This window comes from Chrysochloris asiatica, unplaced genomic scaffold, assembly GCF_000296735.1.
Source record: "Chrysochloris asiatica unplaced genomic scaffold, ChrAsi1.0 scaffold00037, whole genome shotgun sequence".
Lineage (NCBI taxonomy): Eukaryota > Metazoa > Chordata > Mammalia > Afrosoricida > Chrysochloridae > Chrysochloris > Chrysochloris asiatica.
In genome coordinates, this window is record NW_006408555.1 from 22,987,149 (window position 1) to 23,012,941 (window position 25,793).

General features: G+C 45.0%; 1 protein-coding gene across 1 annotated transcript in view; it reads right to left on the reverse strand.

Moving 5' to 3' along the window:
- Positions 1 to 425: 425 nt before the first annotated feature.
- Positions 426 to 25,793, reverse strand: part of PSKH1 (protein serine kinase H1) — a 27,099-nt gene continuing 1,731 nt past the window's right edge. Inside the window, exons 2-3 of the mRNA XM_006860236.1 lie at positions 15,250 to 16,276; positions 426 to 767 (exon numbers count right to left, since the gene is read on the reverse strand). Coding sequence (XP_006860298.1) covers positions 450 to 767; positions 15,250 to 16,206 — 1,275 coding nt within the window. The 5' untranslated portion in view covers positions 16,207 to 16,276 and the 3' untranslated portion in view covers positions 426 to 449. The remainder of the gene's footprint in view (positions 768 to 15,249; positions 16,277 to 25,793) is intronic.

The window sequence follows — 25,793 nt, forward strand, 5'->3', positions numbered from 1 at the left end:
ACCCCGTCAGGGTACAAGCATCATCTTCATCAAGATGCCATGAAATGAAAGGGACCAGGAAGGAAACCTGTGCAGAGAAGGTTGTTCTAAAAAGTTCTGGGCCTACAGGATACCCTTCACCCTGCACTGCATGCCCCTTTGGTCTGGAGAAAGTCACAGAATGAGAGAATGAAGCCTAGGTTCCGTCAAGGCTCCCCAAATTGTAACCAGAACATTTGCCCACCAGAAGAGGCAACAGTACCTGGCCAGTTTGCCAATTCAGGGGCACATAGTGCCCCCCTAGGCCACCTCCATTCTGTTGTACCAGGCCCAGGCCAAGGGTGATAACAGAGATGGCTAAAGGCCCAGAGATGGGGCTGGGGCCACCTTCCACCTACCTCTGGCTATAGAGGCCTATCCAGAGAAGGCTCAAACAGCCAGGACCATGCACATCTGCACCATAGCCAGGTTCAGCCATTATACTGCTGCTGGTAGCGCAGGTTGAGCTCCCGCAGCTCGCGCTCCCGGACGCGGCGAGACTTGTTGGAGCGCGTAGAGCGGCTAGAACGTGTGGACTGGGCAGATTTGGTGCTCTGGCAGCGCGAGGAGGCGCGTTTGAAAAGGTTCTGGGAGATAGAGCGGTGCAGGTTCTTCATGGATGAAGAGGCTGCCATGCTCACCACCCATGGGTGCCTCAGGGCCTGTAGTGCTGTCATGCGAGCGCCGGGGTCCACCGTCAGCAGGCGGTCAATGAAGTCTTTGGCCAGGTTGGACACGCTGGGCCAGGGCTAGAATCAAGGACAGGCATCAGAGCAAGGGCACTTAACACTGTCCTCCCCATCCCAACAATGCCGCCACCACAGTACCCAGCCTGGCCAGCATCCCCTAGATGGAGCAGTACTGCCTCATTCCATATAGAGTATTCTGGGGCCCCCATCCCACCACCCAAAACTGGCCCAAGCTGCAGGGCAGGGGCTGCCCTCTGGGTGATGAGAAGTCTAACTCTCTGATAAAAGAGTCCCATTTACCAGGCAGCAAGCTTCTAAGGTGCTGTGGACCCAAAGCCTGGCTCAGAAAGGTGGTCTCTGCCAAGGTTCCCGACACACTATCCCCAGGATCACCATATCTTGAGGGGATTTAAAGAAAGTCACTTAAAGGTACCCCCATGTTTCAAGTCAGAGTTAAGCTTCAATACCTGAATGCTCACACCAGACCACTTTGAGGGGAAACTCCTAACACTTGAAAGGATTTGACCTCCTTTCAAATGATGGTGGTGGTGGTGGGGGGTTATCAGACTCTGCATGAGCCCAGCCTACCAGCCACAGAAAAAGAGAAACCATTCAAATCACGAGATTTCTCAGTCAGTTGAGGAGACAGGGGACTCATGGGGATAGGCAGGGACAAGAAGTCTTTCTCCAGGGCCCTCTCTACATAACTTCTACATAACTTCTCTAAGCCATGCAGGGGCTCCCTAGCAGTGTTCTGTGCCAGCCTCATTCCACTACATTAAGATGCCCTCTAAGTGCCTTGTGCTTACAACGATTAATTCAGCTAGAACCTTGAGATTGTGATTTAAAATTTATTATCCCCATGAGACTGTGCTGAGCTGGTATAGCAATAGGCATGCAAGCCCAGGGATGTCACCTGGTGGGTGACCTCTCCTAGAGCTGTTTCCGGGCCATTGGGTTCAGCCAGGAGGCCTTGACTCCCTGGGTCTGCATGTCCCTCTGCTGGAGGAGGGCTGTCCTGCTCGGAGCTGGGTATCTCTGGGAAGCCCAACTGACAAGGGCTCTGGTGTTCCCAGAGGCTGAGGGATCAGACCTTCCCTGAGCCTGCTGCAAATGGCTCAGCTGGGATGCCAAGGATACCATCACCTTCCTGTTGGGTAGGGTCAGTCTGCTCTGCCATGTGACCCCTCATCTTGGAGAACCCCTGAATATACACTCCAGGGAGCTCAGGAAAATCTTACACTTGGGGAAGCCAACAAGCCAGTATGGAGCAGACACCTTTACACAATGACTACTGTTAACTCCAGGCTGGGTCTCTGTCCTCCAATTCTGTACTGGGCTAGGGTAAGGAGAGCCCACGGGAATCCTGAGGAAAGGGAGGATTTATTTGTAGGTATCATCCTCATCTGGAGTCCTGGTATGGTGCCATAGGATAAGCATTCAACCATGAGGTCAGTTTGAACTGCAAGATCGGCGGTTCAAACTCACCAGCAACTCCTTGGAAACCCTATGCAGGATCACTATGAGTTGGAATTGACTTAATATCCTCATCTGCCCTTTAGGAGGCAAATCTTGAGCTGTTCTAGAAAAAAGTGACAGTACAATCATGTTCCCAAACAGCCACCTGACAAGAGTCCCCACACCCATGAGGGCCAACTCACAAGGATCTTGGGGAGACACTGACCCTAAGAAGGCAGCTACAAGAGTCCAAGGACACCTTGCAGTTCGAGAGGGTGTTATTTAGAATCAGTCAGAGTACAAGCAAAAGCCAACCTTATTCCCCAAAGCAGCCTGGTCTGCATTCCCCTGAGGGACCATGTAGTTTAGGGCTCAGTACACAGGCCAGCATAAAGGGACTGGACTAGACAGTTGCTACAGCAACTTTCAGTTCACCACTCTAGGCAGCCATAGAACAAAAGGAGCCACTGGGAGGGGTCAGTGCGGACCTTAGACACTTATTTGAGAGACAGAGATAAGTAGGTCTCACAGGACACCTAATGGGCACAGAAACCTACAGCCTGACAGCTTGAGTCATGAGAACCTGCATGCTGCCATGCCTTGCTTTCTCCGATCACCAGGGTACAAGCTGCAGCTCAGCCTGGCTTCCAAGAGTTGGCAGGCTGAGCTAGCCCAAACATAGCTGGGACCAGGCTATATAGTCAAGGAGTTCTGGTAGTGTAGTGGTTATGAATTGGGCTGCTAATCTCATGGTCAGCAGTTCGAAACTACCAGTTGTTCCGCAAGAAAAAGATGAGGCTTTCTGCACCCATAAAGATTTACAGTCTCGAAAACCCTGTGCAGGGTCTCTATGAGTCGGAACCGACTCCACGGCACGTAACAACAACAACCTCTTGGTCCCATCAAGACACTAGAGGAGCACCTTTCTGCAGAGGACAGAGTAAATGGTAGTGAAGTAAAAGTGCACCAGCCAGGAACCTGAACACAGTTTTCCCTATTCACATCCACATCTGGTCAAACCAACGCCACCCACAACGCCAAGCTAGAAGCACCCCTGCAGAGATGCTGTCTTGGATGAGCCTCTCCCCAGACCCATCTCATGGACTTAAGCATCTCCATCTTCGGAGTGGCACAGACTCGCACCAGGCATCAACCCCTGCTGCTCATTGAGCAGCCAGATGGTTAGTGCCAAAGTGAGCCAGATCGATCACTACCCCAGACTCTCTCGCCTCTTCAGTCAGCACAGCGGTGCAGCTGTGTGCAGAATGCCAATGGACTCATTTGTCTAAGAGCCAGCCCACCCCTCAAGAGCAACCCAAGCTTTCCCCATCCTTGAAGAGCTGCAAGGAGCTGAACCAGGTAGGGCCCCCCAAGTTAGTTGTGATTTAAGATGCCTTGACCTGGGAATCAGACTGTGCCAGCAACACCTAACTTAACCCTGGTGAACTGCAGAGGGACATCCAGCAGAAAAATCCTCAACTCAGCATACTGACAGTAGAGCAGGGGCTGCTTAAGTTGACCTCCAGAATTGTGACCTCTGGAAACCTTGCTGAAGCTTCAAACAGGGCTTCCAGCCCTCACCCACAACTACACTTCTGGTCTCAACACCAGTTCAGTACCTGCAGACCTACCCACCTGCTTCCCAAACAGCTTAGGCCCCTGAAGGAAGCCACATGAGTGTGTCTATGGCTGGCAGCCACGAAGCATTCTGGGCAGCAGAAAAATACCCTATGGGTTTTCCCCAGCTCCATCAGTGCTGTTTCTGGATCACTTGGAACATGAAGGGGCTGAAAGCCATGAGTTCCCTTCCAGTTTTCACAAACCCTGTCTATCTTTCTTCTTCATTTGGTTGTATGATAGCAGAGCATACATCTGGCCTGTAAGCTGAATTTACCTCTTGACCTCTCTGGGTTCTTTCTTCAGCCCATGATGGCTCTGGGAAAGGTGCCCTGGCAGATAAGGTGGCCCCAACAAAGAGCTGCTGGGAAAAGAAGGGAGGAAAGAAACCTGGGCTTTGCTACCATGATTCACTTTGCCCCCAGCTTTGTCTCAAGATGTATTTTCAGGCCCATATTCCCACCCTCCAAAGCCTCCTTCTGGTACTTACATGGGCCTCTGGGCCTCAGTGAGAGTAGGGAAAAGGGCACAGGAGAAATTCTGGGAAACAGAGCTTCAATTTTACTCAGGAGGGCACAGCTATAATTATGACATGAAGAATACCACACTCTAAGACTGTCCATGAGGAAATGTGTTTTTGAAACCTCAGAAGAACTAGCCCATGTTGCAAGCATCCCGTCAAATATCAAGACACTCACCATCCTGGTGTCCAGGCTTCCAGAGTAGACAGAATCCACCACCCCAGGACACAGCGAGGGGTGGGTGGGGAACAAGCAGCAGAAAAGAAAAGGACGTGGGGGAAAAGAGCCTGGAAGGTGAAAAAAGAAGAAAGAGAATGGAGTTTAAAAAGAGGCAGAAAATGAAGATAAAAATAAAATGAGAAAAGGTATGACAATGTAAAGGTTAGTAAAGCTGCATTCTGAAACTTGAGATAAGTAGCATAATGAAAGCTTGCAACCCACCTGCTCCTGCTCAGGGCACAGAAAGTGAAGAGGCACTGGAGGGAGACAGGGAGGATGCTGCTTGCTAGCTCACTTTGGAATCAGGAGGACAACAGTATCTGCAAGTAGTGTCTGCTTTTAACAATGCCCTGGAGCAGCCCTGGAAAGGTCTGGATTTAAGAGCCTGCTACAGAATGATCTCTCTTCTATTCTTCTCATGGGTTCTGCTGAGGCCAGGTGGTTTGCAGTGAGTGCCCAACCTGACTTTTTTAAAAGAAACAACAATTTCCTCCCATTCTAATTTCTGAGGGAGTTCGTAACCTCAGAGACTGTTAGCACCTCATAACTGTGTACTCTGTCTCTTGAGGTCTGTGTTCCTGGAATCCTGAGCAGACAGCTCAGGGCAGACACTCAGATGACATGAATGACAGAGTAAGAGGAGAATGAAGGTGACTTAGCCTCCTGTTCCAAGTCAGCAGTCATAATGGTGTAGAGGGCTGTTCTAGACCCCATGCTTCCATGGGGAGATGGACTGAGTATGACGGGAGAACTAACTGGCGAGGTACAACTGGTGGGGGATGGGTGGGCCAGGTCACTTTCACCGCCTCTGTGGAAACAAGAGCCTGCTTGTAGTTTAGTGGAGGCAGGAGGGGACGCATGTGGGAGGCTGTCAGCACATCTAAAGAGGTCAGTGTGGGCGAGATCACAATTCTGACAGCTCCCAGAGAGACAAGAGGGCCTGGAAGTGACAGGGTCTGTGAAAGAGCAGTGTTATCCAGGTGGAGACAGACAATGAGAAACACTTGAGAGGGAGACGATGGATGGTGGGTCAGGGCCTGCTCTGAACACATTCTGAGAAGCACCCCCTTTGTTCGAGACAGCTCTGCAGATGGGATGAGGGTGGGACGCAGCCGTGCTGAAAGACAGCTCTGACCCTAGTTACTGAGATGTTCTAAGTGATCCGAGCAAGGCACCTCCATTAGCTAGTTTCATCTCACTGATTACAATCCCCTTAATGTAATATATCACTTATTCTACTTTCTCCAGGTTTCCTGTTTCCATTCCTCTTTCTCCTAACCCTCCCAAACTCTGTTGTTAAGTGCTGTCTCTGTAATGGGGTTTCTGAGGAGCGGTTGGTGAGTTTAAACCAACTTTGTGGTTCAAACACAACCTTGCAGTCCAGGACACTAACCCACAGCGCCACACTTCATCCTTGTGTAAATGCTGCCCTTTTGAGCACCACTGATTATTCTAATATGTACATACTAGTATCGTTCCCTTTAGACACTTGTTTATTTGGCTGAAAATTGAGTCATAGGGCTGAGTTCAGATCCAGATCCAGATCCAGATCTGAAGGACGACTACGGGGCCATCCAGCCATGGAAACCTGCTCTCTTTTATGACTTTTAAGTTTTGTTTCTCGCACTCTATCCAGGATTTTCTAATGTGGTCCCTTTTAGAACAGTTGATAGTGTTAGGCCAGGCAGCATTTAGTTCTTTTGGTCTTAGGATAGTAGAAACTGATGTTAGTTAGCATGGTCCATTAGTCCCCTGAGCTGTTGCCATGTATCTTCAATTTTCATCACTCTTCTTTCCGCTGGTCAGAGAGAGACCAATAGTTGCACCCTAGATGACTGCTCCCCAGCTTTTAGGACCCCAGTCACTACTAACTACAGTAGGACATAGAACATGATTTTTGTGAATTTAACCTTGTTGTTCCCTGAGACTATGGTCCTGAGACCCCAAAGCCCAGAAACTGACTCCCTCAAACTGTTTGGTTATGTTTAAGTTTTCATAACTTTGCCTCCTGTATGCTCCTCCACATTCATGGATATATTTGCAGCAAAGGTAAAAACCCACATACAAATATCCCATCGAACCTATATATATATTTGTGGGTATACCTTATTCTCCCTTCCACGACTGTTCTGTGTGTCTACTCAATTGTATATTGCCTTTTCCGTCACCCAAGTAACACATTAATTTCTTCCGAAATTAAAAACAGTCTATCTTGAAATCTACTTTTGGAAGTTCTGCAACTACATTATTCCCTCTTTTTAGTCTATTAATTGTCTATGTTACTAATTGTTCTCTTTTTTTCTGTCTTTTTTCCCCCGCAACTTTTTATGGTGAATTGAATGAAGGTTTACAGAGCAGATCATCAGTTTTATATTCAGCAAATCCTAGACTTTGCTTCATTACATGGTGGCAATCCCCTCAATGTACCAACAGTTAGCAATATTTACCTCTGTTCCCTTTAACTATTGCATTCCTTCCTGTGTCTCTCATTATATTCATCCTTCTTCTGCTAACCTCCCTCTTGTATATTGTCTGTCCTGTCACCAGTGTAAACATGTGTCTACCCTCTAGCCCATGAATAATCTTCTCTCCTGTCCCACCACCCTCAAGGAGTTCTGTTAGCATAGTGGTTACAAATTGGGCTGCTAATCTCACGGTCAGCAGTTCAAAACTACCAGCAGTTCCACAGGCGAAAGATAAGGTTTTCTGCTCCCGTAAGGATTTACAGCCTCAGAAACTCTATGCAGGGTCACTATGAGTCGAAACCGACTCCATGGCACACCTCCACCGCCTATAATCATCATAGTTGTTACTTTTATCAGGAAAACCTTTTCTTAACTTTTTACAACATGGGTCTCATTCAATGTCTGGCCTTTGGTGATTGACTGATTTCACTCAGCATAATGTCCTTCAGGTTCAACCATGTTGTGAGGTGTTTCACAGATTCATTCTTCATCCACGTTTCATAGTATCCCATTGTGCATATGTACCACCAAAGTTTAACCATTCTTCTGTTAACCATTAGGTTGTCTCCATCTTTTTGATGTGTCTCTTGTAGACAACATATTGAAGGATCCTGTTTGCTTATCCATTCTAACCTACCAGTTAAATCCATTTATATTCAGTATAATTATCAGCCTTTCCTCCTAACAAGCATTCAAGACACCTCTCTTAACCTTTCTTCTGGAGTTCAGGGTGCTGGAATTTTCATCTGTGTTTATTTTATTTGGTCTCTTGTACTTTTGTTGTAGAGGGTCAGTGTAGCACATCTGCCTAGTCTGCCATCTTGCTGAAAGTCCCTATGTTCAGTCTTGTAGGTTTGTTTTACTTTGGATACTTGTTTCTGGGGTGACTACTTCTGGTTGGTGTTGTAATGTGTGTTAATGTCAGCTAGTCTGTTGTTGGTTCTCTGTCTGAAGAACTCCTTTAGTATTTCTTGTAAGGTTGGTCTTGTTTTTAAAAATTCCTTTACTTTCTGCTTATCTGGAAATGTATTAATTTCACCATCGTATTTGAAGGACAATTTTGCTGGGTATATGATTCTTGGTTGCCAATTTTTTTCTTTCAGTTTTACATATGACATCCCATTGCCTTTTTGCTTGCATGGTTTCTGTGGAGAGAACAGACTTTAGTTTAATGGCTTCTCCTTTATAGGTAACTTTTCATTTTCCCCAAGATGCTCTCAGGAATTCTCTCCTTGTCTGTGGTTTTGGAAAGTTTAATTATGTCTAGGTGATTTTCTTTTGGAAGGGGGGGGCGTCTATCCTGATTGGGGTTTGTTTAGCTTCTTGAATGCTTAGCTTCTCATCTTTCATGATGCTAGGAAAGTTTTCTTCCAACAACTCTCATGCTTTTTTTCCTGTCTCTTTTTTGGAATTCTCATCACAACAATTATTCCTCTTGATGGTGTCCACAGAACTCTTAGGCTTTCTTCAGATTTTTGTTCTTCTTCTTCCTTTCTGATTGTTTCTGTAGCAGACCAGTATCAAGAGATTTGTCTTCAGATTCACTAGTTTGACCGTCCATTGATTCAAATCTATTCCTTTGCCCTTTCAGTATATTATCTATTTATAAAATCCTAATATTAATTTTCTAAGGTGCTATGACAGTGTAGTGGTTACAAATCGGGTTGCTAACCTCAAGGTTGGCAGTTCAAAACGACCAGCTGTTCCGCGGGAGAAAGATGAGGCTTTCTGTTCCTGTACAGATCTGCAGCCTCAGAAACCTTGTGCAGGGTCACTATGAGTCGGAACCGACTCCATGGTACTTAAGAACAACTATTAATCTTCTGAATTTCTTTTTGCTGCTTTTGTAGTTTCTAATTTTTCATTTATCAGTTTGTTCTTGTGTTTTCCTGAATTCTTCTAAAATTTTGTCCGTGCTTTCCCTAATTTAACCTGCAATTTTCTCTACCTTTCTCTCAAAACACTGGAAATAACTAAATACTATTCTTTTTAATTCCTCATCAGGTAGTTTCAATGTCATTTCTTCCTCAGAAAGGTCTTTTGGCTCTGTGTTTTGGTCATCTGTTTGAGCTACTCTGTCTTGTTTCTTCACATGAACTGAAATTTTCTGTTTCCTCCAAGACATTATGGTGTTGTACTTGCATATAATAACAATTTATGTTGATTTGTTCTTAGGCACTCACCACCTATCTCCTGGTGGATATAATAGAGACTGTGAGTGCATATACAGTTCTCTGCTGTTCATGTAGCACAGCTGAGGGCAAATTTGACTGGTGTTAGCTTTTGTCTATCGCTGATCAAGAGGTATAGGAACAGATAGTTGCCCTTGACCAGTAGGTGGAGCTGTAGGAGGTATGGTTGTGTCTGGGTTGTGTGGGAATTGTTGCTGTCTCCTTTCTTGCCACCAGCCACCAGACTGTGTTTGTTGTCTGGCTATCCCAGTTTCCTGAGCTACTATCCAGGGAATCCCCTGCCTTCTTCCAAGAGGTCTCCAACCACAGTAACCAATGACAGCCCACTGTCCACACCCAGCAGACCAACGAGTTACCTCCCAGTCTGACTCAGTATGAGGGTTTCTGCAGTGAAACAGAGATCATCTCCTGAACAACTATGTACCAGAAGTTCTGGTGATGTGGGCATCCTGTCCACACAGGTATGGGGGCAGCATCTGTCATCATCCAGTACCTGAAAGGCAGCTGCCACCTGACAAGACAGGCTTGAGGCTGCTTCACAGCAAAGAAAAAGGCTAAGTCAATTTGTGTTTTCTTCTGCTGTCAGCTATTAAGACAGACATGGGAAAGCTACTGCTCACCCTGGGAACAGGGGGAGCAAAAGAAGAGTGCTGAGCTGAGTCTGATACAGCCCATCCAGACTCTTGGTGGGACAGCTGAGGTTATTAAAGCCATCTAGAAGAATACAAGCATGAACCAGGAAGCATACTGCATGCCTTTCAGCATTCCACTCCGCTGTCTGCATACACATCCTGCCCTGATTCTCCTGTACCCAGGGGTAGTCCTCCCCATGGCTCTGGGTCATGGGATCTAGAACCATCACTGCTCATACTGCTGCTCCCTGTGGCAAATGAGGCAGAAAACTGAAGAGTTTTCTTCAGTTTTCTGCATGACCATGCCCCATAGGTACCGACCCCCTTCACCAAGAGAACACTGAGACACACCACATCTATTTATTTTCAGCATCCCACAGCAGAATGGAAATGTTTATAGTCACTTTGGAGAGGTTCTGAGTAGCACAAATAGTTAAGCACTCAACTACTAGCCAAAAGGCTGGGAGGTTCAAACCTTCCCAGAGGCACCTCAGAAGGCAGGTCTGTCGGGTATTGCTTCCAAAAGGTCACAGCCTTGACAACACTATGGAACAGACCTCAACGGCAGCTAACAAGCTCCTCATGACGTGGGATGGCTGTGGTAGGGAGTGGCGAAGGGAAGAGTTGAAACAGGAATGTAAATGTCAAAGCTGGTCCTGGGCACCCTCCCACTGCAGTGCTATCAGAGCTGTAAGGTGACCCAATCCACTGTCTCTTAGTGAGCACCCCATGGCCCCAAGTGGACCCCAAGTTGGTTACCTTGCAGCCTAGGGACCTACCCTTGGGAAGCCAACACTCACTAACACCCCTCTCCAGGGAGTAGCAGATTAGCCTTTCGAGTGGGTTTCCACTCCCACCAGTGCTCCGGCCCCATGACAGCACTCACTCACCTACACCTGGACCGGGCCCACCTGTTCCCATGCAGTTGCCTGAGTGTGCCCACAGCTAGAGACCGAACAAATGGAGGACAACAATTATGGTTGCACAATGGAGCAGATGGCAAAGCAGCTGGTGCATCCATCACTCTGCCATCAGTCCTCTCAGAGCTGCTCCATACATCCTGACCCAGGAATAGAACTCTTGACAAAAACAATGACATCAGGTCAGGGACACCATATTTCATGTTAAATGAATCACAAAGCCTCTGAGCTAGAGGAGCTATGACAGTCCCCTAGTATGAGTCCACAGATGATGACTCACTTCCCCCTAGAAATGGCATCTCCAGCACTCCTGGGGGCCTGGGACACAAAGCTTCCTCTCTCCAGGTGGCTCTTTTGTCTTCAATTGTTCTCAAGATCACAAAGGCCTTCTCCAGACCTGACTGATATCTGCCTCCTGTCACTTCCAATGTGACCCCAGCTTGGCCCTCTCCACTCTTTCTGTTACAGGGCAAAAATTCAGATTTCTCCTTAAGAAAGCCTATCACCAGCTTCTCCTTCCCAGCACTATCTCCTCTTCCAAGATTCCTGCATTTGCCTCTAACTGAAGAGCACATTAACCCCTGGGGCCTTCAAACCCCTTCCTTTCCTGCCTGTGCCCCTAGACAGGCCTAAGCCAGCAGCCTATTAAATGTGTCCCTAGAGCCTGGGGTCCAGCCTCCAGAAGAGAACACTACCAGCCGGCCTGGGATGCCCGTCTTGTCTTCCCACAGTCACTCTTTGGTCCCTGCCTAACAAGCTTCAACAACCACTGATGCCTCCCCTCAGGAGAAGCCAGATAAAACCTTCCCTATAATCATCACTTGTAAATACTCCAATTCAAATATTCCTACAAACACCTAATGTGCACCAAACCTGAGACCCAACAGCAGAGAGCTATTCAGACACTGTCCTCAGGGACCTGACAGGCTAGAGAGGAAAGATGGATCCACAGACCACAGGATAAGACAGCGCTGAAACCAGGTTTCAACACACATGCAGAGGCTTGAGTGTCGGAGAGGAGAGACAGTCTGGATTCAAATCTCAGGCCTGCCATCCTCTAGTTGTGAGACCCTGGACAAGTTATTTAACTTCACTGGCCTCAGTTTGCTTGTCTGTAAAATAGGGATAACACCTACCTAGTAGGCTTACTGTGGAGACTATAGATGCTGCGTGTTCCCCAGAAACCTGGCACTCAGAAGCACTGGATATAGCAGTGGTCAGTATAGTTCTGGAGGAAGTAACCTTTGAAGTAGATCTTTAGAGCTGATCAAGACGTTTCTGAGGCCAACACTGGGAAGCCTAGGGAGAAGTAACAAGAGCAGACCGCTGGGGCCTGTACTGTAGGCTACAGGGCCAGCATTGTGGGCAGGGTGCTGAAGGAAGAGCAGCCTGACATGCTTCCCCACTGCTGGGCCCACCTGGGGATATCAAAACCGTGTCCTGCGACTCTGAGCCACACAGGAAGCCTGCAGCGCTCTCCCAATGTGCCCTCACATTTATTGCTTCTCCGGCAGAGCTGCAGACCCCCACTCCTCCTCCTAAACTGTAAGCTCCACAGTACTATGCCAAGTCCATTTACCTGAATCCTGCTCTTCCCTGAGGACCCCCAGATGGCCAGGCATCCCCACCCAATACTAAGGTATTTCTAACACCCTCAGCATGTCTTCCTTCATCTAATCTCTTACAGCACTTTCTGTAACATCCTTTCAAATATGGGGAACCCAAAGGACTCCCTCCCATGTAACATGGCAATTCCTCAAACAGGCTCCAGCACACACAATAGTCCCCAGCTCCTCCCACCCAGGAGCGGCAGGCTTGCCTCTAGCTTCACTTAAACCCCTTTACTCCCTACAGCACCACACAACCTGTTTACTTCGGAGCAGAGCCAACAAAGTCCTTTTCTCTGAATCCCCCTGCTACAGGAAGCCCTAGATTCAAGTCCACAAACACCACTAAGTCTGACAGGGCTCCAGGGTGGAGTCCTCGGGGAACACACACACATGTATTCTGCACAGGGCCTGTGTACACAAGACACCACTGTAAGGGAAAGCAGACAGACATGGTGACCCTAGAAGGGCACCTACTGTTATAGGACTTACCATCTGGTAAGGAAATGCACTCGTCTAAACCTTGTCAGTCCCTCATCTGCAGCAACACCCTCCCTCACTAGGACATACTCTCAGACATGTGTTCTGACAGGGCCTTGCTAGCAGAGATGGCCTTCACAAGGACACACAACCATCAGACAGTATAAGGTAGATGGCTAGATGGAGGGCAGGGCAGGGCCTGAGTCCTACAGCTCAGGCTACAGATTGACCAGACCTATGGCTCTGTGCCATGTTCCTGCCAATGGAGAAGTTCAGCCTATGACCACTTCCTATTCCTATTTTCTCCTCAGGTGATTATTAGCTCCATGGGCATAGGAAACAGGCAGGTCTCTGCATTTTCCCCAGGTACACTTGGGAATGGGCAGAATCACCAGCTGAATAGAAAGAAAGATGCTTGGTCCTCAGCTAAGAAAACCTAATTTAGTAACGAGGATTCCACACTCAAGAAATACCCCAGACAAATCCCACCCTATTCAGAGCCCTCCATAGCAATGGAGGAATCTGTTATCAGAGTCCGCCAAATTCCTGTAACAGACTAGTTCTGCCACAGCTAGCCAGTGGTTTGACTTAGTGTTTTCAGCTCGAGCTGAAGGGTAGTGGGTGCTGAAGGCTAGGTAGTAACTCCTCACCCCCAATGTGGGAAGAAGACTCTTAGGACTCAGTCTTTTGGCTAAAGTAGGAGTCCAAATCTATGCCTCACCCCATACATTAGTCTTTCTCCCATCCTCAAATAATCAATAGCCAGTTAACAAGACTCTACAAGCTCCAATTAGACAAACTGCCTGATCAACAACTGTCAGAATCAGAAACTCCTGGGCAAACTACAGACTTTTGTAAAGTCTTTCTTCCATCAGCACCTCTAGGGAAATCTCCTTCTCCCCACAGCAAGACTCATGCCCTCTGCCCCCTGTCACACAGAGCTCTAGGGGCCAGGCTCTCAGAGCAAACCAGGCACAACTTTGACAGCACTGCCTCTGTGAGGTGGAGTCTGGGTCTTCTGGCCTGCAATCAAACATGGCCAGAGTGCCAACAGCAAGAAGTTCTTTGTTTGGAATAAGGAAAACACGTGAGACCAGTTATCACATCTGTGGCCAGCAACCACACCTCTACCATGACCAAGCCGCCAAGAGTTTGGGAGGTACAACCAGAACTCTTTCCACAGAAACACCACCTAGTAGACACTTGGCTACCCTGGCTAAGCTTTCCTCCTGCAGCATCACAAGAAAAGCTGGTGGAAGAGTCACTTACATGGGAACCATGTATCTTTCCAAACCCTGCAGGCAGGAGGAGGAGAGAAACTCGGAATCCCTCATTCCCCAAAGGGGATGGCTCCTTTGAACCACTCCATCCAGTAAAGCATCCGGACATACCTGACAAGCCTCTTTTAAGCAAGCCAAGCCTTTGTGCCTTTTGTCCCCATCCTACAGCCAGGACTTAATTCCAGACCTTGTTGCTCAAAATAAACACATGGATACATGATTCCTACTTGCTCCAGGAGCCAATCTTCCAACTTCGTTGTTGTTGTTAAGTGCTATTGAGTCGATTCATACTGTATAGGGTTTCCAAGACTGTAATTCTTTGTGGAAGTAGAAAGTCTTATCTTTCATCTATGGAGTGACTCGTGGGCTCAAACCACTGACTTTGTGGTTTGCAGTCCAGTGTTTATCCTACAGAGTCACCATACTCCTTCAACTTTAGGCACTCAAAAATGTATCTTTTTCCAGAGTCTATTTTTAAAGTGAACTTCCCAGGTGTCCCTTATGATTCTTGGTCTGGTATCAGTTATATGTGAACCTGCTGTTCAGGCCACCACCCCAAGCCAACCTCCAGCTTTCTCAGTTCTGTGCCATTCCCCTTCTTGTAGTCTGATCCCCTAAAGCCCAAGTCTTACCTTCTTCAAGGCCCAGACTACCCAGCCCATTGACTTTGCCTAAACCCTTGCTTCTTCAAGTGAAGTCTGCAGGACAGTAGCATCATCACCTGGGTGCTTATTAGTAGTACAGAATCTCAGGCCCCAACCAGCTCTACTGACTCCAAATCTGCATTTTAACACCATCCCCAGAAGATCTGTATGAACATTAAAGTCTGAGACATGTGGGCCTCTGCTACACCGTGATATCAAGCCCTGCTGTCTTTTCACTGTTCTGCCCAGATGTGAGAGCAGATACGATTAGAACAGGACCTACCTAGCATCACTCAACCACCTACTCACTTCACAGCCAGAAGGCCTCCTCAGAAACACAGTTAGATGGTAACTCCTCCAAATCTCTGCGAGGACATTTTGACATCACCTGCCTGGCCCCTGTGAGCAATGTCCCTTGGACTAAGAGCTGCAGGATACATTCCTCCCCATCCTCACCCACCCAGGGGCCTTCCCGACATACCCAGGGCTTGGGCAGGGCAAACTCACCTCCCCTGAGTAACTGTATTTGCCCTTGAGGATCTGCCGGTACAGCCTGGTGCGGTTGTCATCCTCAAAAGGCATTGTGCCACTGAGCAGGATGTAGGCAATGACACCCAGTGCCCACATGTCTACTGAGTTGGTATAGGGCTTACGAACCAGGATCTCAGGGGCGATGTACTCAGGTGTACCACACGTTGTCTTCATCAGACAGTCATCGCCCTTCTTGCGGGCGCTGGCCAGGCCGAAGTCAGTAATGATGATCTTGGAGTCTGTACCTGGGTGGTAGTAGAGCAGATTCTCAGGCTTGAGGTCTCGATGTGTGATGCCCAGTGCATGCAGATACCGGACACCATCCAGCACCATCTGCAGCACCCGTGTGGCATCACGCTCAGTGAAGGAACCCTTGGCAATAATGCGGTCGAAGAGCTCTCCACCAGTGGCCAGCTCCATCACCATGTACACACGCTCCTGTGTCTCAAACACCTCCACCAGCTGGATGATGTTAGCATGACGCACTCGCCGAAGCACACGAAGCTCTGACTCACACACCTCCCGCCCCTCCCTATACTTGGTTTCAATCATCTTGATGGCATATGGCTGCCGGGTTGCCCGGTGCTCCACGCGTACCACCCGACTGAAGCTGCCTCGACCAATGAGGGCCTTGATGTCATACTTGGCCGTTACACGTGGGTCAAACTTGGCCCTGTATTTGGCCACCCTGGTCCTACGAGGGGGTTCTGAGGGAGGTTCTGTATGACCAGTAGTGGGAACACTGGGACAGGGATGTGCGTGCTGACTGACTGCTGGAGACCCAGCTTTGAGAGGGCCAACACTGTCCATCTCCGTGATGAAGTGCTTGTACACATCACTCTTGGTGCCACTGAAGGGTTCCACCTTCTTGACCAAATCCAGCTGGACATCTTTGGGCGGCTCGGGAAGGACCTTACTTGTCCCACAGCCCATCACGGACACGGGAGCATCCTCTCCAGCAAGGCTGGCAAGACCTGCAGTGCAGGCAGTGCCCCGTCTAAACCTACACAGCAAAAGAGAGGAGAAGTCAGCAGGGCCAAATACCACCGAAAGGGCAGTAGCCATCCATCTCCCTCCCCACATGACCTCTGCACACCAGGTGCCTGCCAGGTCCCTTTCACCAGCCCTGCTTTCCTCAGGGACCCCAGAGACTAATCACAGCCCTCCTCCCTAGTCCAGGCGCATTTATGGTCTCAGTCAGAACTGTATGGTTAGTTCCTAAAACAATGTGGCCAGTCCTGTCTTCTCCTCACCTTCACCTGGACCACACCATGCATCTATCAGCCCTGGTGTAGCGCACTGTAGGATAAGCACTGGACTGCTAACCGTGAGGTCAGCAGTTCAAACCCACCAGCTACACCTTGAAAACCCTATACAGGGAACTATGAGTTGGAATTAACTCAACGGCACTTTACCACTATCAGTGGTGTCATCCTCCTGCCAAATACCTGGACTCAGTATAGCTTTCATTCTGCCCTTCCTCCTCGCCCGCACTGCGACACTGCAGTTCAGGTGCTTCATCTCCCACCAGGGAATCTCTGAAATAGTCTTCCCCTCCTATTCTCCCTTAACAATCCACCTGACAATTCCCAGAGCCGTTAAATGTAGAAATCTGAGTATGTCACAGACTGTTCACTGTGCACAGGGTGAAGTTCTAATTCTTTGGTGGGACAGCCAAGACTTCTCAATCTAGTTCTAGTGGTTTTCTCCCTTTTTAGTACTTCCTACTGCCCCCTCATTCACCCCTCAGTCCCCTCAAACCCAGCACTCCCACTTACACATGCCATATTTTCACATCTCTGAACTTTCATAGCGGCTGGAAGCCAGGTCTGAGGGTGGCACTCCAGTCCCTGGCTTGAGTTCCTAGGTTAAAGGGTCTGCAGTACAGTAGGAAAGACAGGTCTAGGATGTGGTCACAGTGCATGTGGACCATCCAAGAGACATTTACTATGGGTGCTGGATGTAAAATCTGACTTATGAAGTCAAGGTCAGCGATTCCATGGCTGTCCAAGTGTGGTGCTTAGGGCCAAAGGGACAACATCTATACCCTACCTTATCCTCAGCAAGTGATCCCACCAAAGGCTGTGGTGGTAAACTCAGGCAAATTTTGCTGTGACACCTTTGGGGTCATAGAGAACCTACAGAAGCCATCAGTTTACAGTTAGTCAAGGCCTGAGTTTGAAGTGATGAGGCACAATGATTAATGTGGCCAACTCTTTGAAGGAACAAGCTTATCACTGAAATGCTATATCCAAGTCCTTGATTTCAGATACAGATAAAGGAGAAGAATTTGGAGATGACAGATGAAGGGCTCTGGCGTTATGACTCTCAATATAATGAGGGAATTTCTCTTTCCTCACAGGAGGGATTCTTCCAACACAAGGCTCTTCAGGGTTGCTACAGTTCTCACTCCTAGGAGTTTCCACATGGCCCTACATAATGACTTAGTAAATAATGCTCAAAAAAAGTTATTTAGAACCAAGGTTCTTTTTCCATGGAAGCCAACGATTAGAACTATGAACTTTGGAATCTCCACTGTTGTCTGTTTTTTCTTGTTTCTCATTTCCCCCACTTCCTCCCCCATTTTGACCTTTCTTACCTATTCTCTACTGTCTTTCTGTTTTCATCTGCCTTCTACCTGGTTTTTCGAAGTGTTTCTTTTTCTTACTTTTATTTCCTCTCTTATTTTTCTCTTCTGTAGTTACACTTTCTTGTCCCTCTTCTCTTTTTTAGTTATTTTTAAATGTTGTATGTTTTTTAAAATTTTATTTTATCTTGACTCCATTTCTCTATCCCGCTTATGTCTTTATAGTTATTATATTATTTTTCTCCGGTTCATACCTATTTTCACTTTTTTTTTTTCTCTTTATTATTTTCTCTTTTCATTGTTGGTTCCTTGTTCATTTATTCCTTTTTGTATTCTGTGTGTGGGGGGGGAGGGGGTTGCATTTCCATCCAGCAGGACACAGAAACCTTACCCATAAATTCCAGCCACAACCTAACTCTCTGTAGCTGCATCCACGGGGCAAGAGCCAGTACCAGCTCCTACGCTACCCAATCAATGACAGAAAGCAGCCAACACCAGCTAAAGCTTGCCTAAACTGAGATGCACAAACAGCTAACGAGAATGGTGTACATGCTTTCATTCTCTAACTACACTCAGAGGAGACAGTGAAAACCTGAGAACACACCAACATATAATTAATTAAATACAAATATGCCAACACCGCAATGCCCCAGAAACAACAGACAATTTTAGCTCACAGGAAAAAAACAAGAGAGAATGGCTCAAGCAAATGACCAAGATGCAGCGCCAGAAAACATTTCTGAGGAAAAAAAGATTATGGAACTAACTGAAAAAGAATACAAAAGAAGAATAATTAGGTACCGTCAAAGCATGGATAGAAAGATTGAGGAAAACAAGAACACAGTAAAAACTTTAGAAGAATTCAGGAAAACACTACAAGAACTAACAGACAAAATAAACGCAAATTCTGAAATAATATAAAACCTGAAATTAAAAATCCAGAAGATTAATACTAAGAACTCTTTTCAATTACACTGAAAGAGCAAAAGAGAAGATTCGAAGCAATGGAAGCCCAAATTAGTGAGCTTGAAGATAAATCTCTCAATACTAGTATACTAGAAGAACAATCAGAAAAAAGAATGAAAAAATCTGAAGGAAGTCTAAGAGTTGTATAGGACACCATGGAGAGGAACAACTTACAGATGACTGGAATTCCAGAACAGAAAGACAATAAAAAGCATAGGGAAAACTGTCAGAGAATTGTTGGAAGAAAACTTCCCTATCATCATCAAAGACAAGAAGATAATCTTTCAAGAAACTGAACAAACTCCCAACAGAATAGATTCCAAAAGAAAATCACCAAGACATACCAAAATCAAACTCTCCAAAACTAATGACAAGAATTCTGAGAGCAGCTTGGGAAAAAACAAACTGCTATCTACACAGGAGAACCAATAAGACTAAGTTCTAATTTTTCAGCAGAAATCATGCAGACAAAGAAGGTAATGGCAATGTTCTCCTATGTAAACTACCACTCAATTCACAATAAAAACTTTAAAAGAAAAAAAGGAATTTTATGCAAGGTTAATAGGCTGTCCCCACCAAGAATAAAGTAATACTTTCTCCTGAACTTTACATAAGAATCCATCAATCAGTCACTTAACAAACACTGACTTCACTGCTTCTTGGCATGGTACTACGTAACTGCAGAGAGTAAGCTAAAGCAGGACATCTGCAAAGAGACTAAAGAAAGAACTGGTGTTCAAATGTACTTATTTCATTCATTTCCCAACCAACAGTTACTTCACTAAAGCAGTATGTCCTATTAAAGTCATCTTCCACAAAGAATAAGAGTCAAATAATGATGCTCTTTGAATGAAGGATCTTAGAAAAAAAAAGAGGCTCTGTAGTTTACAGGGATATGCGCAATGCCTCTCACTCAAAGCCTACTGTATTCATTCACATGGATGCACTGGACAGAGCAACACTTGTTCTGATACTTGGTTTGTGCTAGTACCCCAGTCCTGGATCACTGACTAAGAGATGGCAGGACGGAGCACTAAACCAATTCTGGTCATCACCCACACCCTGGGTGTTTCATCCTCCAGTGGTGTTCAGCCCGATTTCACTGATGGTTAGTTAGATGCCTCCTCTTAAGATCATTTTACTATCTTTTTCAGAAGTTCACAGATGTTTGGTTTTAGGATCCCATCATACTCCTAAGCAAATCACTGAGGACATTCCATAACTATGTCTTATTTATACTAATATTTACCATACTAGAAATTAAAACTGACATTTAAAAATACTACTTATTCATTTTGTAGCAGTAACATATCCATTATATGTTAAAATTAATAGTAGTTTTTCGTGAAAAATAACTGTATTTTCCACAATTTTTAGAGAAAAGAATGGCACTGTTTTACATTCAAGCAAATCTTTTTTAAAGTCTAGCTTAATAAAAGACAGTTGGGTTCTCTATTTCTGCTTTCAACCTGTTGTCATATCAAACATGTAGCTTTTCAAAAACTCCATGGTACACTATGGCAGAATGAAAGTTAAAAAGGCAAATAACTTCTGAATACAAATAAATCTGATCTTGCAAAATCAAAAAAAAAAGAAAAAGAAGACAATGGGATGACATTGCCCACCAAGAATCATATCCCAGCAAAGCTGTTCCTAAAATACAGTGATAAAATTAGGATATTTCCTGATAAAGATAAATGAAAGGAATGTGTAATAACAAGATGCACTTTACAAAAAATGCTAAAGAGTGTTCTTTGGACTGAGAAACAATAGTAGACAATAACCTGAGATTACCATACATGACAACACCACCCAGAACTCCATCCAGATATGTTGCTATTGGTACTTATCACCAAGTAGGTTTTGACTCATAGTGACTCTTTAAAGGCTTTCCAAGGCTTTACATCTTGGAGGGAGCAAAAAGTCTCATTTTTCTCCTACAGAGTAACTGGCAGGCTCGAACCACAGACCTTGTAGTTCGCAGTCCAGTGCTTATCATATACAAGTATTAAAAGTAAAACAAACCTACAAGACTGAAAATAGGGAACCAGAGACACCAATTTTTAATGAAGTCAACTACAAAGCACAAAGAGAGAATAGTGTAGATAAAGAATTTCAAACAGGCAAGAAAGTCAAGTAGATTTCAAGATAATACAGATTGTTTTAAACAGGGAAAAAATATTATTAAATTGCAGAGTAACCTCAAAGAAAATGAATACACCTGCGCATAAAAGTAAAAAGATGAAAATCAGAACGACTTAGTAAGCATTAACACAAAAGAACTGAAAATGCGAAGAAAACTCCCAAACTAAATGAACTTACTGCAGAAAATTATATGGAACAAAGAATCCAGCTGTGGACTCAGTTAGGGTTTCCAAGGAGTAGCTAGTGAGTTTGAACCCCCTACCTTGCAGTTCAGTGCCTATTTTACAGCATCATACCACACACACAAAAACAACAACAAAAAACCACACACAGCAAAAAGACAGCAATCAACTCATGTTATTGTAGTTAGGTGCCATTGAGTTGGTACCAAATCATAGCGACTCTATCCACAGCAGAACTAAACACTGTAAAATCCACTTATATTCAGTATAATTATCATACCTATTGATAATTACATTGAATGTAAATGGATTGAATGCACCAATCATAAAAAAAGAGAGAGAGCAGAATGGATAAGAAAACAGAATCCTTTAATATGCTGTCTACAAGAGACACATTAAAAAGATGGAGACAGCCCATCAACAGAACATTGGTTAAACAAACTTTGGTACATACACACAATGTAATCTATGCAATATTAAAGAATAATGATGAATCTGCAAAACACCTCACACATGGATGAACCTGGAGGACATTATGTTAAGTGAAATTAGTGAATCACTTATGATTAGTGAATCATAAGACCAATGTTGTAAAAATTTAAGAAAAGATTTCCTTGACAAAAGAAACAATCTGTGATGGCTACGGGAGGTGCGGGGGATTATACACAGACAAGAAGGTTGTTGTTAAGTGTCATGGAGTCAGTATGACTCATGAGACCCGTCATAGGGTTTCCAAGAAGCGGCTGTTGGGTTTGGGCCACCAACCTTGTGGTTAGCAGTCCAGTGCTTGTCCTACAGCTCCACACTAGGACCCTTGAATTTGAGGGTAGACACATGTTAACATGGGTGATGTTGTTTTTATTAAATGCCATCGAGTCAGTTCTGACTCATAGCAACCCTGTATAGGGTTTTTGAGGAGTGGCTGATGAGCTTGAATCACCGAACTTGAGGTTCAAACTGACCTTGCAGTCCAGGGCATTAACCTGCAGCGCCATACCAGGACTCCAACTTGGGTGATAGAGCAGGCAATATACAATAAAAGGGAGGTTAGGAGAGGAAAGATGAAGGCAGCAGGAGACACAGGGAGGAATGTAACGTTAAAGTGAATAGAGGTAAACACTGCTGGTACATGGAAGGGACTGCAATCATTGTAATGAAGCAAAGTATATGATTTGCTGTATGTAAAGCTGATGATCTGCTCTGTAAACCTTCACTCAATTCACAATAAAAAGCTGAAAAACAAAAACAAAACAAATGAATCAACAATAAAAATAATGAACAACTGACAACAACCCAAAAGCCCATCATAAGAGAATTAAATAAATAAGCAAGCATTTATATAACAGAGTACTCTGCAGCTGCTGAATGCAGTAAATCCATATATAATGGCAAGGAAAGCAAGACATCATTCACTGAGCAAACTATATTGCATGCCTATGTGCCAGAATCTATGACCCTGATGTACTGTTAACTAGTTTAAAAGAATATGTAATGAACCCCCATGGCTCAATTTTCAGCCAAGCAATAAATAGGTATATATGGGGGACACCCATGTGATGGTCATCCACTCACCATCAGAAGGGCAGCATTTACCTAAGAACAAAATTCAGAAGGGTTGGGAAAGGAAGAGTAATGGACATGGGAAATACAGGAAGGAAGTAGATAGGTAATATTACATAGACAGAAATGCAATCATTTGAGATGCAATAAAGTGTATGGTTTGCTGATATAAAACTGATAATCTGCTCTGTAAACCTTCACTTAATTCACAATAAAAACAAAGTTTAAAAAAAAGCATGCCAATGAGGGATGAAAAAACAATAAAAAAGGTAAAAAGCTATAGAAATGCTTATGAAAGAAAAAAAAATCTTGAAAGGGTACAAGAGAAACTATCAACAGTTATTGCTTATGGGGTGTAGGAATGTGAGGGGGGCAGTGGAAGGAATGAAGACTCATACGTCTCACTTTCTAAACTGTTGCTACATTTTTAAAGCCATCACCATATATTACGGCTTTGAAAGTTACTGCAATAGATATATTAGAAATGTGTATACTTGGATATGCATAAGAAAAAAAAGCTAGAGAAATATGAGGAGCCTTCAAACAGTTTGAGAAAAATTCACTATCTTTTAAATTCATTTTTTTCATGAACCTTTTGAAGCCCCCTTGTACACCAAACTATTATGGTGATTGTGTCTAAAAGCACTTTTACGTTACTCACTCACTCATGTGACGCTTTAATTTTTAAGAATATTATTTATAACCAACACTGTTATGCCTTCTTTTTAGGAGAGAGTCACTCTGAGGTTCTCTTCTTCATTTAAGGAGACTGTCCTGTGTAGTATGAGATAACAGGCAGAGATATCAATTAGGACTGAAAGAGGAAGAGAAATTCAAGTCTTGCAAATCCTTCTTTTATTGTGACCCCAACTCCATTTAAGACATCCTACCCACTGCCCATCCTATCACCAGAAATATTGGCAATGGACCTGGAATTCTCCTTCTAAACTCCCAACTTTCAACCCGTAAGTATTTACTGAGTTCCTGCTGTAGACCAAGAACTCTGCCAGGGCTGTGACAGACAAAAAAAGGCAAGCATAGCCTTTGCTCTCAAGGAACTTTACAATCACAATGGTTCAATACCAACAGTCTCTTGATCCATTATTCTTATGATACCTTGAGAGGCCACTTCAAGGCTGGCAGGTTGGAAGGGGTCCATCTGAGATGATCTTCCCCTCCAGCAATAAAAACACATTTTTCTCCCTTAACAAGGAGCTCTGGTAGCGTAGTGGTTACGAATCGGGCTGCGAACCTTAAGGTCAGCAGTTCGAAACTACCAGCCGCTCCGCGGGAGAAAGATGAGGCTTTCTACTCCCGTAAAGATTTACACCCTTGGAAACCCTGTACAGGGTCGCTATGGGTCGGAACCGACTCGACGGCACTTCACAACAACAACAACAAACACCATATATGGTACCATGACAACAGAGCAAGGTACCAAGAATCAACTCTGTGATGAACTAAACAACACATACCACTTTAATACTCACTGAGTATGATTCCTAGGAGGAAAGGGAGTTCAAATAAATAAGCTTTTCGCCAGCTCTCACCAATCAAAATTGCTTTCCTCCCTCCAGGGCTATACTTTCCAAACTTTTTCATGCTACAACTGACACAGAAAAGGATACTATCAAACAGCATCCATGGATCAATGTAAAATGTTTTTTCCAGCTACCAAGAAACTTAAGGATGAATACTTTGGCATGCCTATGTCCCATTTAAGGGGCCCTGTTGGGCTGCTAACAGCAAGATCAGCAGTTCGAATCGACCAGCTACTCTTTGTGACAAAAAAGAGGCTCTCTGCTCCCATAAATATTTACAACCTCAGAAACCCTACCCGACACAGTGTTGCTATGAGTCAGAATCGACTCAATGGCAGTTGGTTTGGGTTTGAAAATCCAAGTTAGGAAACTCTGAACAGGCTCAAAGGTGCCCATATAACATGCTCATTCATGCTTATACAGCCAAACAAAAGAGCAAAACAAACTCACTCTTAACTATGAATTTATCCGTGACAGAGAACCCCAGCACCTATATTTCAGATTCTATGGACACTAGGATCTGCAAAGGCATTCCATTCCGGGTGCCTAGCAAACCTGAGGTGAGCGCCACTCAAGCTCAGTGATACAACTTAACAAGTGCAGAAACTGCAACTAAAACTGGACAATGTTTTTTTCAGCAACCCAACCTTCTGGTGAGTCAGCATTCCAGATCTCTTTTAGGAAAACAGCCAACTGCCACCAGTATTCCTTGAATGGCCAGAAATGACCTAGAGGAAGTCAAATAACACTAGGCAGTTTCCTACATGTGGCTCAGTCTGAAGAGTAAACAAGCTTATTAAGGTGAAACCTCCTTTTGACAAGGGACACACTCTGGAAAGAGAATCGTTAGTAATATTAGGAGCTTCCATTTACTGAGTCCCAACTGTGGTAGGCATCTTGTAAACACTTACCTAAACACTCACTGCTACCACATGAAGAGACATGATTATCACTATTTTGTAATGAAACTAAGACTCAAATAGCCTCAAGATCCCACAGAAGCCAGGAATTGAAATCAGATCTCTCTGACACAAAATGCCATGTTTCTAACCATGCTTCTAACCAAAGAAGACAACAGCTTCCTAAAACAATGACCAAGATTTTCCACCACAGCACAGTAGTCACCTGTGCAGTTACCCACTCCTGACATTCTCTATCAGAATCTCAGAGAGTGAGATCCTTGAATTTGTATCTTGAAAAACTCTAAGAGATTTTAGACCATTAAAGCTGAAGAGTACTTAAGACAGAGACATTGCCATGCTGCAATGAGTCTCAATGACTGGTAAGACTGAGGAATTCGCACTGACCACCTAAGACAGGCAGTGTCCCTTAAACAATCAATAAATAAGGAGGACTCAGATGCAGACAGTACAGACCCGGTCTGTACTGTGGGCCCAAGCGTTGTTGACCGTCCAAACCATAGGCTCTGAGGATCAGACTCTAGCCACCTAGTAGACATAGCAAACTGTCCCTCATCTGATTATTCAGTAATGCTTGTTAGTAATCTCATACATGAGCCCTGGATATCCACAGACAAAT